This window comes from Atractosteus spatula, chromosome 13, assembly GCF_055471065.1.
Source record: "Atractosteus spatula isolate fAtrSpa1 chromosome 13, fAtrSpa1.hap1, whole genome shotgun sequence".
NCBI classification, from domain to species: Eukaryota; Metazoa; Chordata; class Actinopteri; order Semionotiformes; family Lepisosteidae; genus Atractosteus; species Atractosteus spatula.
Window position 1 is genome coordinate 3793830 of NC_142718.1, and position 15179 is coordinate 3809008.

Sequence of the window (15179 nt, forward strand, 5' to 3'; positions counted from 1 at the left end):
TGGTGTACATTGCCTGCTGTATGACTTCACCATGGTGAGTTTTGTAAATAGCAGTATTATATACCTTATAGATATATTTTAACTGCAGAGCATTATACTGTTTCAAACATAAAGTGGTTCATGTGACGATGTTGCCAGGAGGCCACATTTTTATTTTCTGCTCATTAAAACCGCGTGTGGCATCTGCAAGAGTTCTTTAATGTGGGTCACTGTGCCAGGGTCTCCCCTTGTCAGAATCATGGTGCGTGTGGGTTTCTGAAACCCCTAGAGACCTGCGTTCCCAGTGTGGTTTTTTTTAGCAAATACTTCTTATTTTGCTAGCGCCCACACCACGCCTGCCCTGGAAATGAAATTGAAGGCGTGCAACTAAACTTTTTTTTTCCTCCGTGTATGTGTGTGTGTGACCAGCGAGGAGCGTCTTAAAGAGCTTTTACAAGTTTTTTTTTTACGAGTAAGGTTGGATTCTTTGCAAAGCACATGTTCAAATTGTTCTGCGCTTAAACGAAACAGCCCTCATTTACAAACACCAATTAACGCCAGTTTCATTATATTAATCCTCCCCAACTCAGTGGGAATAATCAAACCTTTGACAGTTTTAAGCAAGATTCAATGAAGCGCGACAGGAAGCTCAATCTTCGTTACAGAAAGCAAGGTAGAGTGGAGCTCATTATGCTCTCGCAAGCTCTCTTGCTTCAACAGTAGCTGAATCCATAGGAAACCACAAAATACCGTCCCGTTTTGTTTAGGATGGCTGGGCCGTCCTCCTTCGCTTTAAACACGACCGCCTGAAAGATTTCACAAGCCCTGTGCTGTGAGGGAAGATGGAACCTTCAAAGCTTTCTCCTGTCCCAGCCATCCATAAAGTTGACAGCCTTTTAACTTGATCCATGTGAGCCCCCCCCCCCCCTTCCTTGTAGTATCTGCAGTCATGTTTTGATGACCCTGGAGCGCCTGTTTTGGGGGCCTTCCATAGGTTTTAAAGCCCTGTGAAATAAATTGTCCTAAGTGTTGTTGTAACCGAGCTGTGCCTGCTTTCATTAGATTGGGTGAAGTGTAGGACTATGTCTGGGAAAATAATTACTTGAGGGAGTATTTCTTTTAGTTTGCTCCTCTGTGTCTTCATTTTCTCCTTCTTTTCCTGTGGTACTAGACAAAAAAAAAGATTAGTAGCTTTCCTTGCCACATCAGTGTAACTTGGTAATAAGAAGCGACATGAATATTTATGTTTCTTGTTTCAGTTTGGACTCCAACTGGGTCCAGCCAATCACCAGACAGTTTTTAATCTGTAGGCACCCTGGTTAGGGGGAAGATTTAGCGTCGCCCACAGAGATTGCCGTCTGGGTTGGTGGGCAATTAGGTCACGCGGGATTCGGCGAGTTTAGCCCCTTTCTTTGAGAGACCACGCTAAGAAAAGGGGGTCTCTTTTGAGGGAGGGGGGGAAAAAGCAGTAAGGAGAACAGGTAAGAGTGTTTAATTGCTTCCTGTGGTGGAAGCCATTTTCTGACCCTGGATCTATCGTATTCAGGAGAGAGACCCGATACTAAAGAAATGTCTCTTCTTTGAAGGGCCTTGTGAAAGAACAGCTTAGACTGACTCCCAGTGCTGCAGCTCAGAAATCCAATCTTTATTCTTCACTTTATGCCAATGAAATTATAACGTGTGCAATTAACTTTTTTCCTTGCGGTTCTTTTTCCTCGGTCTCAATATCTTTAACGCTCGCAAAATGAACCGGCGCAGGCTGTACTGCGAGCAACAGGAGATCTGGAATCTTGGCTTTAAAATGCAGTTCTTAGCCTTTTCTATTGATCCTGTCATCCAAAAGAGAAGTTGAAACAAGTTATTGTTTCCAGCGTTAAAGTGTACATCTAATTCGGTTTTTGAAAGGAAGGCTTTGAAATGCGTTCAGCAGTTGCCAACAATGGCAGAGATGGGATTTACAAAGAAAGAAGAGCGATGAAAGTGTGAAAATGTACAATGTTAGGAAATGACTTCTGTAAATTGTGATTTTGAAATTATATGTTTCGCAGCTACCATTTATATGTCGGTGTAAGACTTCCGTTCGTACTGCATTGTAGTGTGACTGCTTGTCACCTCTTCAGAGCAAGGGTCTACTTGGAAATGAGATGTCTAAATCACAAGCTCCCTGATCACATGGAGATGAGCACAAGTAGCTGTAGAGAACTGTGAAATTACAGGGTTACAAAGTGCTCATGCAGATCGTGTTTGAGATGGTGGTTTTATCTGCTAATTGTAGACTATTCAGTAGGACTGAAGGGAAATAACGTCTTTGTGTGCTGTTGATTGAAATAATGGGGCAGGATAATTGTTCTTATTGTCACTTACAGCTTTTCGATGAATAGGAGAACTATAAAGCTGTCCATTACAAGAGTTTCTTGAAGATTAAGAAGTAGTCGGAGAACTCTGGGTTTTGTGAACAAGAATGTGAATTGTTGCAACTTCACAAAAGCATTAGAAGATCTGTGTTATTATTTAGCTCTGGTTAAAAAAAGAGACATTTTGAATACTGCTATGTTTGAACATTTTTTTAAACAAGCTGCACTGAACATCAAGATAAACTTTTTAAAAATGAAAGCATGTGCATTTCAGATATTGATGAAATATTTGTGGCATCATATCAATTATTTAATTGCCTCATTGGAAAGAGATGAGCAGGGACAAATGACGAGGTTTTGTAAACTGTTGAATATTAAGTCTGGAGAAAATCCAGAAAGAGAAATGCAGAAAGGAACCAACATTAATGTAGCAGTCTGCAGCTGACAGGCCAAAATCTAGAAGACCACAAGTCACAACACATCTCCTGAAATTGGCATATCTGCTTGCTCAATCTTTGTGGTCTTCACACTACATGTTCCGCTACTGAAATGCCAGGTTGCAACAAGTGGTTGATGGCTATTGATCAAATCAGCCAGCAGTCATATCACTCTACAACTCGCAACTGACAGCCCATTGATGCTCAGCAGGTCTGAACCTGGCCAGAACCTGGATGGGAGACCTCCTGGAAAAAACTAAGGTTGCTGCTGGAAGAGGTGTTAGTGGAGCCTGTAGGGGGCGCTCACCCTGTGGTCTGTGTGGGTCCTAATGTCCCAGTATATTGACGGGGACAGTATACTGTGAAAAGGCGCTGTCCTTCGGATGGGATATTACGCCAAGGTCCTGACTCTCTGTGGTCATTAAAAATCCTAGGACGGTTCTCGAAAAAAGTAGGGATGTTACCTCGGTGTCCTGGCCAAATTTCCCGTTGGCCTTTACCAATCATGGCCTCCTAATAATCCCGATCTCTGAACTGGCTTTATCACTCTGTTCTCCCCTGATAGCAGATGTGTGGTGAGCGTACTGGCGCACTATGGCTGGTGCATCAGTGCATCATCCAGGTTGGTACTGTACATTGCACAACGTTCCAACAATCTGCACATGTCCTCACGCTACTCGTGATACCACAGCCTTCATGCGAGATCAGACAGTGACAGTTTTGGTGTGGTTGTTGAACTCGCCAGGAGTACAGAGATGTACAGCTCATGTTGCTTCCAATAGTGCACATTACTAGCTTGTGACTTGGTATACCATCAATTGATGGAAAGTATTAATCTGCCTAATTCTTCATCATCACTGTTCAATAAAATGTCAGTGATCCTGTTATCTTGTAAATTGGTTGCAATTCCTTTAATAATAATAATAATAATTGCTTTCTGGACACTCCACTCAAAGCGCTTTACAGGTAATGGGGACTCCCCTCCACCACCACCAATGTGCAGCATCCACCTGGATGCTGGTTTTAAATACAGTACCTAGTATATTTAAAACCAAGCATTCTCATCCACCGGAAATGCAATTGGTAACCGTACAGATGTTTATCGGCGATAACAAATTGGACGTTTTGGAATACTTTTCACAGAAGATCCACTCGCTAAAAATAGGATTGTGCAAAGTTCAGACTAATGGTACAAATTAAGTTGCCTTGCATAAAGGCGTGAGCTAAGTAATTATGAAATCATATTTCTGATTGCAAACAAGAAATCTAACCCTTGATATGTGCATTTGCATCAAATATTCCTTTAGCATTGTAATAAAAATAGAAGTAATTTTAGTTGAATTATCATTGTTTGCTACTGTTTACGTTTCACATTAAAAGAAAGCAAAGTATTTTCTTGTAGTTTATAGTGTGATCTTGGCAGTTTTATCTACCATACAAAATCTGGATTCTTTTCATATAATATTACCATAATATGGAAATGGGTGTGTATTCAGTCCTGATTTCAACATATCAGCCTGTCCTGGGCCTCACCTCGTCTGTTTTGGTGTTAAGCTATTGCTGTCATTTCTTGGCACATGTGATGTCTCTCATCTGTTACTCTGCAATTAATGTAACTTTATTTATCTTTCTCAGATATGTTTGCTAGCATTGGATTGACAGTCGTTCTATGAATTGTTTTTCATCTAGTTCTAATTCATTTAGAAGTGCAAAAAAAATTGTTTCACTCGTTCAGTCACTCAGGTACCTGTTCAATTATTTCAGTTGCAGTTTAGGTCATTACCAAAGGTTTCCCATGAGATAATTCCTAGCTTTGACTAATTGGTCTGGGAGTATTTGTCTGATAAATTCTTTGGGGTTTAATAGTTAAAAATATATTTGTTTTCTTTTTTTCAGGTATAACCTGAATCTTCATGCATGGATATTTATAAGAATAGGTCTAAACTATCTGTAATTTGAAACTAATTAGCCTTAATTTTTTATTTCTTATTTAAACCTGGGTTGTGCCTTTAGATTTCATTTTTATTAGTGGCTTCTTTTTAACACTAGATGATCTGATTAGTGCTTTTACTGCTGTTGACAGTAGCCCTTGTTCTTGGCTGAGCACATCTGCTCAGTAATAACTTCTGTAGGGACCTGCTTAAAGATGATCAAAACAACCCCACAGGGAGGTGCTGCAGAGGTTTTCTCTCCCAGTGCATTAGAGATCTCTGGGTTACTGGACCAGCCATTTTTGTTTCTGCGCATCGCAGTCTCCAGATTTGTACCGATGCTCGGGCACGCACACGTGCACAAGTGGCCGCTGGTGTATCGCACCCTAGTTTCGTCCTGTTCGGTTTGCTCTGCCCGGAGAGAGAGAGAGAGAGAGAGAGAGCCGTGCCTGTCTTGGGTTTATGCAAAGTGACCATCTGGTGGAGCTCTGTGCATAAGAGCTGTGCGGCCAGTCTCCAAATTCAGCTGACCGCTGCGATTTCCATGTACTGAAATTTGATTTGTGATTGGCAAAATTGGAGGAAAGATTCTCTGACAAAAAGAAATCCTAGAAACATTTGCAGACTTAAAGAATTAATGTATACAAAAAGTGTACCTATGCCTGCTTTAAGCAACACAACCATAAAATAGCATATGAAAACACTTAGATTCTCTTTTGTTTATATATGTTGTGGTATTTGCATAGAGCTTGATTGATTCACTCATTCTTCCTCATTTGTTGGCACGTCTTGTTCTGCATTTGCATTGTATCGGATGTTAAGTATTGCATTCAAGAGGTTCAAAGTAAAGTCATGTGAATTTGGAATCAATTCAGGCTTGCTTGGAAATAAACAGTTGTTTCTCTCTGAGCCTTTGCTTTGTTTTAGCTATGGGGAAGACCGAGTTAGATTTATGTTTTTTAAAGTGCGCAGAAAGAAAACGCTTTAAATAACAGCCTAAGAAAGTCTTGAAGATATCTTCTAGCAGTACCACTGATACACCTAGAGTTGTCGGAGTGAGTGGCTATTTATGCCTCCGATTCCTCACTGTCTGCACACTCTGATCTGTTTTGAAAGATGTCCTGGCTAAAGTGCTGTGTTTCAGCTCAATAGCATAAGTACTTCAGAAGGACTTCCCCCAGCTTAGGGGAGCTTTCAGAATAAGACTGCTTTTAGTGAAAACGTGAATCAATCATCTCCCCCCCCAACACTTTTCTCAGGGGGAAGAAAAGAAAATGTCAAATTATTTGGTCCTTATGGTGGCCTTACCGCATCACACCCCTCTGCTTTGCCCTGATCGCCCAGGAGACAGGATACGCAGGGCACCTGTCTTTAATAAAACGTCTCACACTACCAGGTGCTCTGGGGTATATAAACTCTTGGCGATCTGGTGTTGACGTGAGCTTCTCTTGGCTTCCTGAGCCACCTTCCAGCTTCCCCAGGGAGTCCCCCTGTTCCCACCTTCCTGTTTCCTTGCTTTGTCTGGACTCTGCGGCCATGCTGTCCAGAGGATTCAGGGTGCGGAGCGTGGACCAGAGGTGGGGACCCCACTTCAGACGACTCCCTTGGGGCCCGGTCTTGGGCATGCCTCCCTAGTCCATCATGACTGTGCGTGCTGGCATGATCTCGGCAGCGGGGGAGGGGTCACCTTTGCCACCGTCGAAGGGTCTGCTACCCATTTGTCCCGGTCCTCAGTGAGACTTCCGAATAAGTGCCCCGACTTTGAGTATCCTGCCTGGCCTCCGAGGTCGGACCGCTCTGCCCTGCGCTACGCTCCCGAGTAAGCATAGCTCCGGAGCCACCTGCTGTTTCTTCATGCCCTTCACCTGACATCCGTCCACTCCTTCCTTGCACACCAGGTCCAGACCACCTGCTTGCACCCAGTGACCCAACTGCTAAGAATTCGGAGTTTCGTCTACCCCAGATGGTCCCTGCTCCTAGAGCCTGGCCGCTGATTGCTCGGACTTTCTCACCTCAGGCCACTCCACCTGGGTCTTCTTGGGTCCGTAACACCTCCACGTCTGCTCCTGGCCCCCGACGCCCTCGCTCTTGGGTCCGTAACACCTCCACGTCTGCTCCTGGCCCCCGACGCCCTCGCTCTTGGGTCTGTAACACTTCCATGTCTGCTCCTGGCCCCTGACGCCCTCGCTCTTGGGTCTGTAACCCCTCCATGTCTGCTCCTGGCTCCTGACGCCCTCGCTCTTGGGTCCGTAACTCCTCCACGTCTGCTCCTGGCCCCTGACGCCCTCGCTCTTGGGTCCGTAACTCCTCCACGTCTGCTCCTGGCCCCTGACGCCCTCGCTCTTGGGTCCGTAACTCCTCCACGTCTGCTCCTGGCCCCTGACGCGCGCATTTTTAACATCAGTAGATTGAAAACATTTGCATATTTTGTTTGCAAGTTGGTGAACCTGTGAGTTAAAAAACCCCGTCAAGCAAAGTTGTGTTGTAAAGCTTTGTAGCCATAACTTCATTCAAAAAAATCAACAGAAATGAGTCCAATGTGTCTTTAAAGCAAAAAAGCGCCTAGACCAAAATAAAAACCTGCCAAAGGTTTTTGAAACGGTTTTCTTTTGAAAATTTAGAAAGTAGTAAAACTTTTTTTTCGTAAAGAAGCAGAAAAGTGATTTTGGGGGAAAACAAAATGTTCCCTTTGCTTAAGTACTTTTTGTCAAACTCTGCTCAACATCTTTTAAGTAAGTCACTAAGGATAGTAACCCAGTCTAAAAGAATTCAGAAATTGATGCATTTTTAATCTTTAATGCCAATAAACCTCAGATTGTCGTAGCATTGTGTTTAATGGCAGTTTGAAATGTCACAATACAGACACAGAACATTAATTGAAGCCTTTTCTCTGACTGCTTTAAATAACCTGATAAATTAGCTCAGGTGAAGCCAGTCTTTTCCCTTGTTCCAGCTTTCCAGCTCTGTGGGCGTTCTAATTACTCTACAGTTTTTGTTCCAAGATCATATGGACAGAGTATTTTTTTTTTGTATTAGTTTTAGCATCCTATTTAAGGAAAAGAATCACACCATGGTTACATTTTCATTTTCAGTGCATGGTATTAAAAGGGCTTTTTAAAATATTAGCTTAAAATTGATGTGTGGAAGTGGTTTTTATTGCTGTACGTAAGGCGATATGATCGTCGCATAATAGTTTAATGGTGATCAACATTAACGCGCACGTTCTGTCACAATGATGCCAGATTATTAAATGGATGCAGGCAAATCCATAATCGCATTGTAAATCTAATAAATGTCATGTGTTTCTTTTCTAATTGTCGTGTTGTACACAAAGAAAACGGATTTCTTGTAAAAGTTGCTTGAAATTTGTCAGCTGTAATAGAGCTCCCATAAGGCAATTCTGGCTGCTTGTAAAGTATAGTTTCACACTTCAGGTGATCTAGGTATAAATAAATATTTTGTCTTCTGCTCAGCTCCCCACAAGTACCAGTTCAGCATGAATGATTTTGTTGTCTTGTAGCTTGGTGCTGCTCATCTTTTCCAGGTCTTTGTTTTGCTTGACTGTTTTTAGTACTATAGGCTAAATTGCCCTTACATGTGCTCCTCCATGCTCACAGCATCTCCTCCTGCGTTAAGGGTGTGTAGGGTCATTCATTGCAGGTGACAACATTCCCCTTTCAGAATAACGTCGCTAGTATAACGATCAGATACTGCAGGGCTTCATGCGAATGGTTTTAACTGACAGATGGGTTTACAGATTGCACTCCATCTGTAATAGGGGCATGAGGTCACACAAAGTACATTAGGGATAGAGCATTTTGGTGACCCTTTGTGTTTGTCTTGTCAAAAAAAAGATTTAATGTAATGCATTACGTGCGTACCCCTAGTACAATCCCCCATTCTCTGTAGCATCTCTACAGTAGTTTTTTATTTCAGCGTCTTAATCCCAGTAGTACTATTATTGCCATATGCAGTTAAATGTCACATTTGTCCTGCATAGTTACTCTCTTCTTTTCCTTCTGCATGATACCATTGGGTCTGATACTTTGTAGGTATGTATCATCTTTCATTTTTATGCTGATGACGCATAGATTTACAAAATGCGTAACACCTAATGTCAAGCAAACACAATCTGTCTCGTGTTACCACTTGGATGCTGTTAAAAATGGATGCAGTGTAATTTGTGATATTTACTCTGCTTTTTAACTCTGCAAATGTGTGGACCTTAGTTTGATGTCCTGGAGTCAGTCCAAGTACTTAGATCTGGAGTTATGGTGTCTTTTTCTTAATCCAGACCTTGCATATGAAGCTCACCTTCTCTTCAAATGTTGTGAAGATTCCCACTCTGCACTTTGCAGCATGACTTATTTCCCTTCATTTCTCAATGTGGTGCAGATAAGCTAATGTTTTTGTGTTTTCCTGGCTTGATTTGGAAAACAGTGCGACTTGTTCTTTCTGAACGTGCTCTTTGCAAGTCGCAGCATGTTCAGAACTCAGCTGCTCAGATCTTAACTAAAATATTCATGAGCTTTCAGTTCCTTGCACAGGCTCCCTGTGGATTTACCTTAAAATTCACAGTACTGCTGCTCACCTTTAAGGGCTTGAACAGTGCAGTGCTGTCTACATCAGTGAACTGGTAACTCCCTATACACATACAGTGTCATTAACACTCTTCGGACTATTATTTCTCTTATTTCACTTCTGGATAAGCTCTGAACACCAGGAGATTGTGCTTTGGGTTCTGTAATAATTTCCTAACTTACATCAGACCTTGCAAATTAGTCAACACCTTATAGTCCTGTCTTAAAAGTCTTATTTTATGCTTTAAATTCTGTTTAATAATAGTAAATAATAATGATATCCTTACACTTATAGAGCGCTTTTCTGGACACCCCACTCAAAGCGCTTTACAGGTAAAGGGAATCTCCTCCACCAGCACCGATGTGTAGCCCCACCTGGCTGATGCGACAGCAGCCAGAGTGCCACACACCAGCTTTCAGTAGGGAGGTCAGCAGAGTGATGAATCCAGTTCAGAGATGGGGATTATTAGGAGACCATGATTGGTAAAGGTTAGAAGGAAACTTGGCCAGGAAACCCGAGTAACACCCCTACATTTTACATCTCATCAGCACGGGGGGTGAAGATAAGTCTTAGAATGTATGAAAGGTTACCAACAAGAGCTGGCAATCTTGTTGAAATATAAGTATCTCATCCAGCTGTTTCTTGAGAGAAACCAGGGTCTTGGCTTCAACAACATGGCTGGACTGTTGGTTCAATAATAATAATAACTATCATTATTATTATCTGCAGTAGGTGGTTTAGATTGAAGACTACCAGAATAGTATCTGTCCAGAGTGACACTTAACATTTCTTTTTGTGCCTCAGTTGAGAAAGCTAGTCATTTATTTTGTCCCTCCTTTGCCCACAATTGCAGTCTTCAGTGGTTTTCTCTCCAACAGTTAAGATGGTGCCTCCTTCCTTAAGGGAACATGCAGAGGGAAGGTTTGGTTGAGCGTCAAGAAAGCAACACTTCTATTAAATGTAATGCTTTAAATGTAAAGATTTGCTGCTGTGACACCAGCACAGTAATGCTGAAAATGTTTGCACAGGTTGGGCTAAGTTTGCTCTTTGTCCCCTTGACCTGTTGTCTTCAAGCATTCAGCCGACACAGAGGAAGGGAGACTCAAAGACCAGATTTCCTGTAGTACTGCTCCTCTCAATACACATTCCATTATGGTCACGATGGGCTTCATTTATTAAAAACATCTATGAAAAACTCAGAAGTCACACAGACTATAACTGGAGTCCACTTGCATATCCACACAGCACATGCAAGCTAATTCCTTTAGAGATCTTATGAAGACCATTTAACCCAATTGAAAATTATTGAGATAACAATAGAAAAAAAAAAAACTGAGTGCGTTTTCTGTTTGGTAGTGTGTTTTGGCGTTTTGGTTGTCCATAAAGCTTTTAATTTTGTTTGACATGTGTTTATATATCTTGAAGTTAAATAAGCAGACGATGGATACATTTTTCCATTAAAGATTTATCATCAAGAAGACAGATAATTGAAGTGGATCCAACATAAAGCCAACAGCACAGGAGCAAACAAAACCCTCTTGTATTATAATGCTGTGTAGAAACCCATTAAGACCATCTAGCCTAAACTTTTGTTGATTGTAATGGGGTTGAGTCTAGAAAACATTTGTTTTCATGAAACTAGAAATTCATCCTTTATTTGTGATGGAGAGTGGAGGGGACAGTTCTGGTAGAAATGAGAAGAAAGCATTGTCAACTCTTGTGACATAAAAGATATGAGAAATGAAAAGCAATAATTAGGCTGTCCAAGTGTTGGTCTCATTATTTTTTTTGGATCTTTTAATTTCATTTTTGATTATGTTTTTTAACTTCACGGCTGACTGCAGCCTCTGCTTGATTCATTAAGACAGCCAAGGCTAGAGATAGCCGGGCCTCTGCGAGTTTAGCTGAATGTGTGTAAACACGCTAATTGGAATAGAATCGTCGCAGAAGGTTATGTTTCTTAAGAGGGTCATTCATAATCAGCATCTCGAAGCGTTTGCCTCACAGTAACATAACCGATTTATTCATTCTGACAGGAGACGAACCACGTGGTGTCAGAGAAGGGGAGTTCTGACCTGCTACGCAGAGCAGATGTGCTGGCTACCAAAATGAATCAAATCACACTCAGGTAGGGACTGATACACGGCACTTTTTTTCTGCTCTCTTCTTTTTTTTATTTACAACCGTGTCTTCCTGATGGAGGTTGCCTCCAACGAGCATTTCAAAACTGTAAATCTTTAGCAAACTCAAAAGAGGGGAGAAAGCTCCGGCATAAATCAGTAGTCTCATTTGCTTTCCCTAATTAGGGTTGTCTGGCTTTGGATACGGCCTTTCTTTATTTTGTTCTGTGCTCTGGGCAGATTAATGGAGCCTGACGGGTAATGGAAAGGTGGGGTCTAGCAGAATCCAGCACATTCGAGCCTTTGTCAGGTAGGGCTCCATGTAGACTGGGAGCACTAGAGCCGTTCTGATGTGCTGAAAGTGTCAGATGTGGACAAGTGACAGAAAGGAGGCCTCATCCTCACCCATTGGGTCAAATGCAGAAGGCGCCAAGAACTTTCATTGCATTTTTTCAGTGTTACCTGTATAGTGACCTGAATGTAGGATTTGTTTTTACTTTCTCCTTTTTTCTGGCGTAGTCCTAAACGGCTGGTATTGCAGTTCAGGAAGTGTCTGTTGAGGAAGCTGCTGTTGATCACATGGAGCACTCTTCTCTTGTAACGCGTCAGTCAGCATTTGCTGAAAGTGTTGGAATTGCACTTGAAACCGAGAACAGGAGACATTTCTTTTCGCAAAGGGTAGTGGGAGTATGGAACAAGCTGCCCAGTCACATGGTTGTGGATACCCTGACTTCCTTCCTGGTTGAGGATCCTTATATCAATAAGCTACTAACTACAAGATGGGCCAAAAGGCTTTCACTTATTTGTAACCTTTCTTATGTTCTTAATGTTTCACAATTAAATAACATGCCCTTCGTGTCATGAAGTGATCTACTTGGGGAAAATTACAGCATAGAGGCATAAACCAATTTATAAACCAAATTACTTTGTGTAAGCAGGGAGAATTTTCCTTTTAATTTCAAGTGCAGGTTCTATTTTGGAGTCTAGATTAAACTGCCCACAAGAAAGTACTAAAACCAAATCTGTATTAAATAAGATATTGGATACTGCTTACATTGCAATCTATAAATGTTAAGTAGTTTCTTTCTATAGTTTTTGATTGCACTGGTATTGTTTCAGTAAACTGTTACACCTCCTTTCATTTCGGCCACTTTTATTAAAAGTAATACAGATTTATAGGGAATAATTCTTTATGAAACGCTAGAAAAAAAACAAATGCGAGTTATTTTTCAAAAATGTGTGGTTCAGTATAAAAGAAGATCAAATGACAATATACTATTTGCAGAAATCTATATTTTTTTATTGTCATCTCAGTCGCTTAGGAAAGGTTATATGAGTCTGACCTGTGTTTATTACATGGAGTAGTTAAAATACAATTTCATCCCCTAGCAACCCACTGTAACCATGGAGTTCTGTGAAATAAGGCTTTCTTCCGAAAGTGAAAATGTGAGAAAGTGCAGGTGATATAATGGTTACGGCAGAAAGGTAAACGATCCTTGAAATTGCAGATTTCAAGCTGAAACCTTACCTGAAAATGCATCATTTATTAAAAAAAAAATCAAAAAGTTTGAAATATTATAAACAAGGATTGCTATAAAGTAACAGAGGTGGTCGAAGCAAAGTGGCATTTAAAGAATTGGGTTGGTGATGTTATGTTTTGTTTGAATATTATTAAAACAGCAATGTGCAGTGCTTCTCTCCCATTTTATAGCCTCTGTTTCACGTATAGCTGAGACGATTGCTCTGAGATAAGTGCCAGCAGTTTTGTTGCATTAATTAAAGCACTGTGATAAATGGCCACGCTCCACTCTCTTCCCATGATTTAATTTTCTACATGAAAATTCCACTGTTCCACATTTACAGTCCTTTAATGGAATTCACTTTTTTTTTTGTTCGACTCAAGATAACCTACTTATCTAAATTGTAGATACGAAAACCTCGTGCAGAATCAGTGCGGTACAATAGGACTTCAGTTTTCCAGGTTCCCATTATGCAGTATTACATGTCTACTGCAGCCAGTGCTCTTCAAGAGCCGAGGTTTATGAACACACTTGGCTGAGTGAGGTGTAGGAGTGAGGTGTAGGAAGAAAAGCAGGCAACAGTAATGAATGGGAAGCCATAATACTGCTAATTATGGGCAAAAAGTGATAATTTTTCACTAGGTCCAGTTAAGAGGCTGTTGTCAACTTCACTAGCTGCAATTCCCAGTGATCTTTTTGGTTTCCTTGTCCTCTTGTCTTGGACAGTCGGTCCCATTTTCGTCCTCCAGTTACTTCAATTTAAACGGTCTCTTGTTTGAGCCCTTGCCCTGGGAAGATGTCTGCAGCTGATCAAGGCTGATATGTGTCAGTGTTGGAACGAGAGACTTACCTGGTTGTCTTGGTAGACCAGTAGGTGACATTCTTCCCACTGGGCCAGAACTGCCAAACCAGTGCCTGGCTGTGGTGATTGGGGGCACTGTGTAGCAAGAGGCATTTCTCTTAGGACTTTGATGTAACATCATATGAGAACACACCATAGCACTCTTCATAAGAACAGGGTTATTAAAGCCTGTGTCCTGGCTGAATTCCCCTTTTGATTTGCATGGTCTAGCCAACCTACAGTTCCTCCTCTTCAGCTGGTGAGGGGTTTTTCTCCTGTCACCTCATCTGCTACGTAGTGGGACTGCTGGAACTTAACGTCAGTCACACGGCCTCCAGGTGAGTAGTATGATCAATTTAACATGTCATCCAAATTTGGCACCTTCTGCAAACCAGTGTCTCCAGTCACATATGTAAGGCACTGCCGACAGTCCAGGCAAAGTTTATATTTGATTACCCATTGGCAGAGTGTTACTTTGTCATTTTGGAGTACTTTTCACTAGTAGGTGCAAACTCTGTTATAATATTCTGACTCGGGTATATTTATCATAGTTTCTGTGTTAGTAATATTCTTGTAATATTAAATGTCAAGTAATATTCTTGACACATGCTACATGTCTACTACTATGTATGGAGCAAACTACATTTGGCTTCCTCTCATTCTAGTCCCTATTGAACTTGTAATATTTCTGAAATGCAAAAAAAACTTAATATATATGTATACACAGTATATAGATTAAAACTTAGATATTTATACCAGATATTTAATGGTGTTTTTGGTTTTTGCGACAATGCATGAAAACCAATTTAGAATAGAGTCCTGACTTTTAGGAGACTTTTCTAGAAACTTTTAGCTTTCTAAAAGGGGATCTTTCCTAGAAAAACTGAGTTTTGTAAAGAATCACAAGTACCACCATGGCCTTTCTTACAAAATGATCTGAAAGAATTGTTGTAACTCTTGATATGGCCCTCTCTACTGTTTGATTTTTGGCATTTTTTGTGTCAGTGCAAGAAGTATTTTTATCTAGATCATCAAATGTTGAGTTACACCAGCTGCACCTAAATATGGCATCTCGGTGTCTCTTATTATGGGGAAAAAATGCTTGCTGTTAATCGGCTGGGTGCTGTACTGAAACGTGGAAGATTCCACAGTGCACATGTAATGTCTGCAGCCTATAATTAGTCCTGAAGAGAGGCGGCAAGGGTGATGCTGTTTCTGTTCAGTGAACTGGAGAGAAGCCGGTGCAGTGAGGTCTACCTGACCTCAGAAACCAGTTCGGTCTTTGTGCTGTGCTGGGTTGGACTTCATGCAGTGCGAGGCAGATTCCAGATGGTGGGATTATTATAGATGAACTACAGGCATGTTCTTGTGGTGTGGTGTGGCCGGCTCCCTAGCCTAGTCTGTTAGCATTCATTT

General features: G+C 41.3%; 1 protein-coding gene across 3 annotated transcripts in view; it reads left to right on the top strand.

Annotated features, from left to right (window-relative positions):
* Positions 1–15179, top strand: part of pard3ba (par-3 family cell polarity regulator beta a) — a 315539-nt gene that overhangs the window by 97125 nt on the left and 203235 nt on the right. For all 3 annotated transcript variants that reach the window (XM_088930125.1, XM_088930127.1, XM_088930126.1), the window contains exon 5: positions 11319–11410. In XM_088930125.1, coding sequence (XP_088786251.1) covers positions 11319–11410 — 92 coding nt within the window. The remainder of the gene's footprint in view (positions 1–11318; positions 11411–15179) is intronic.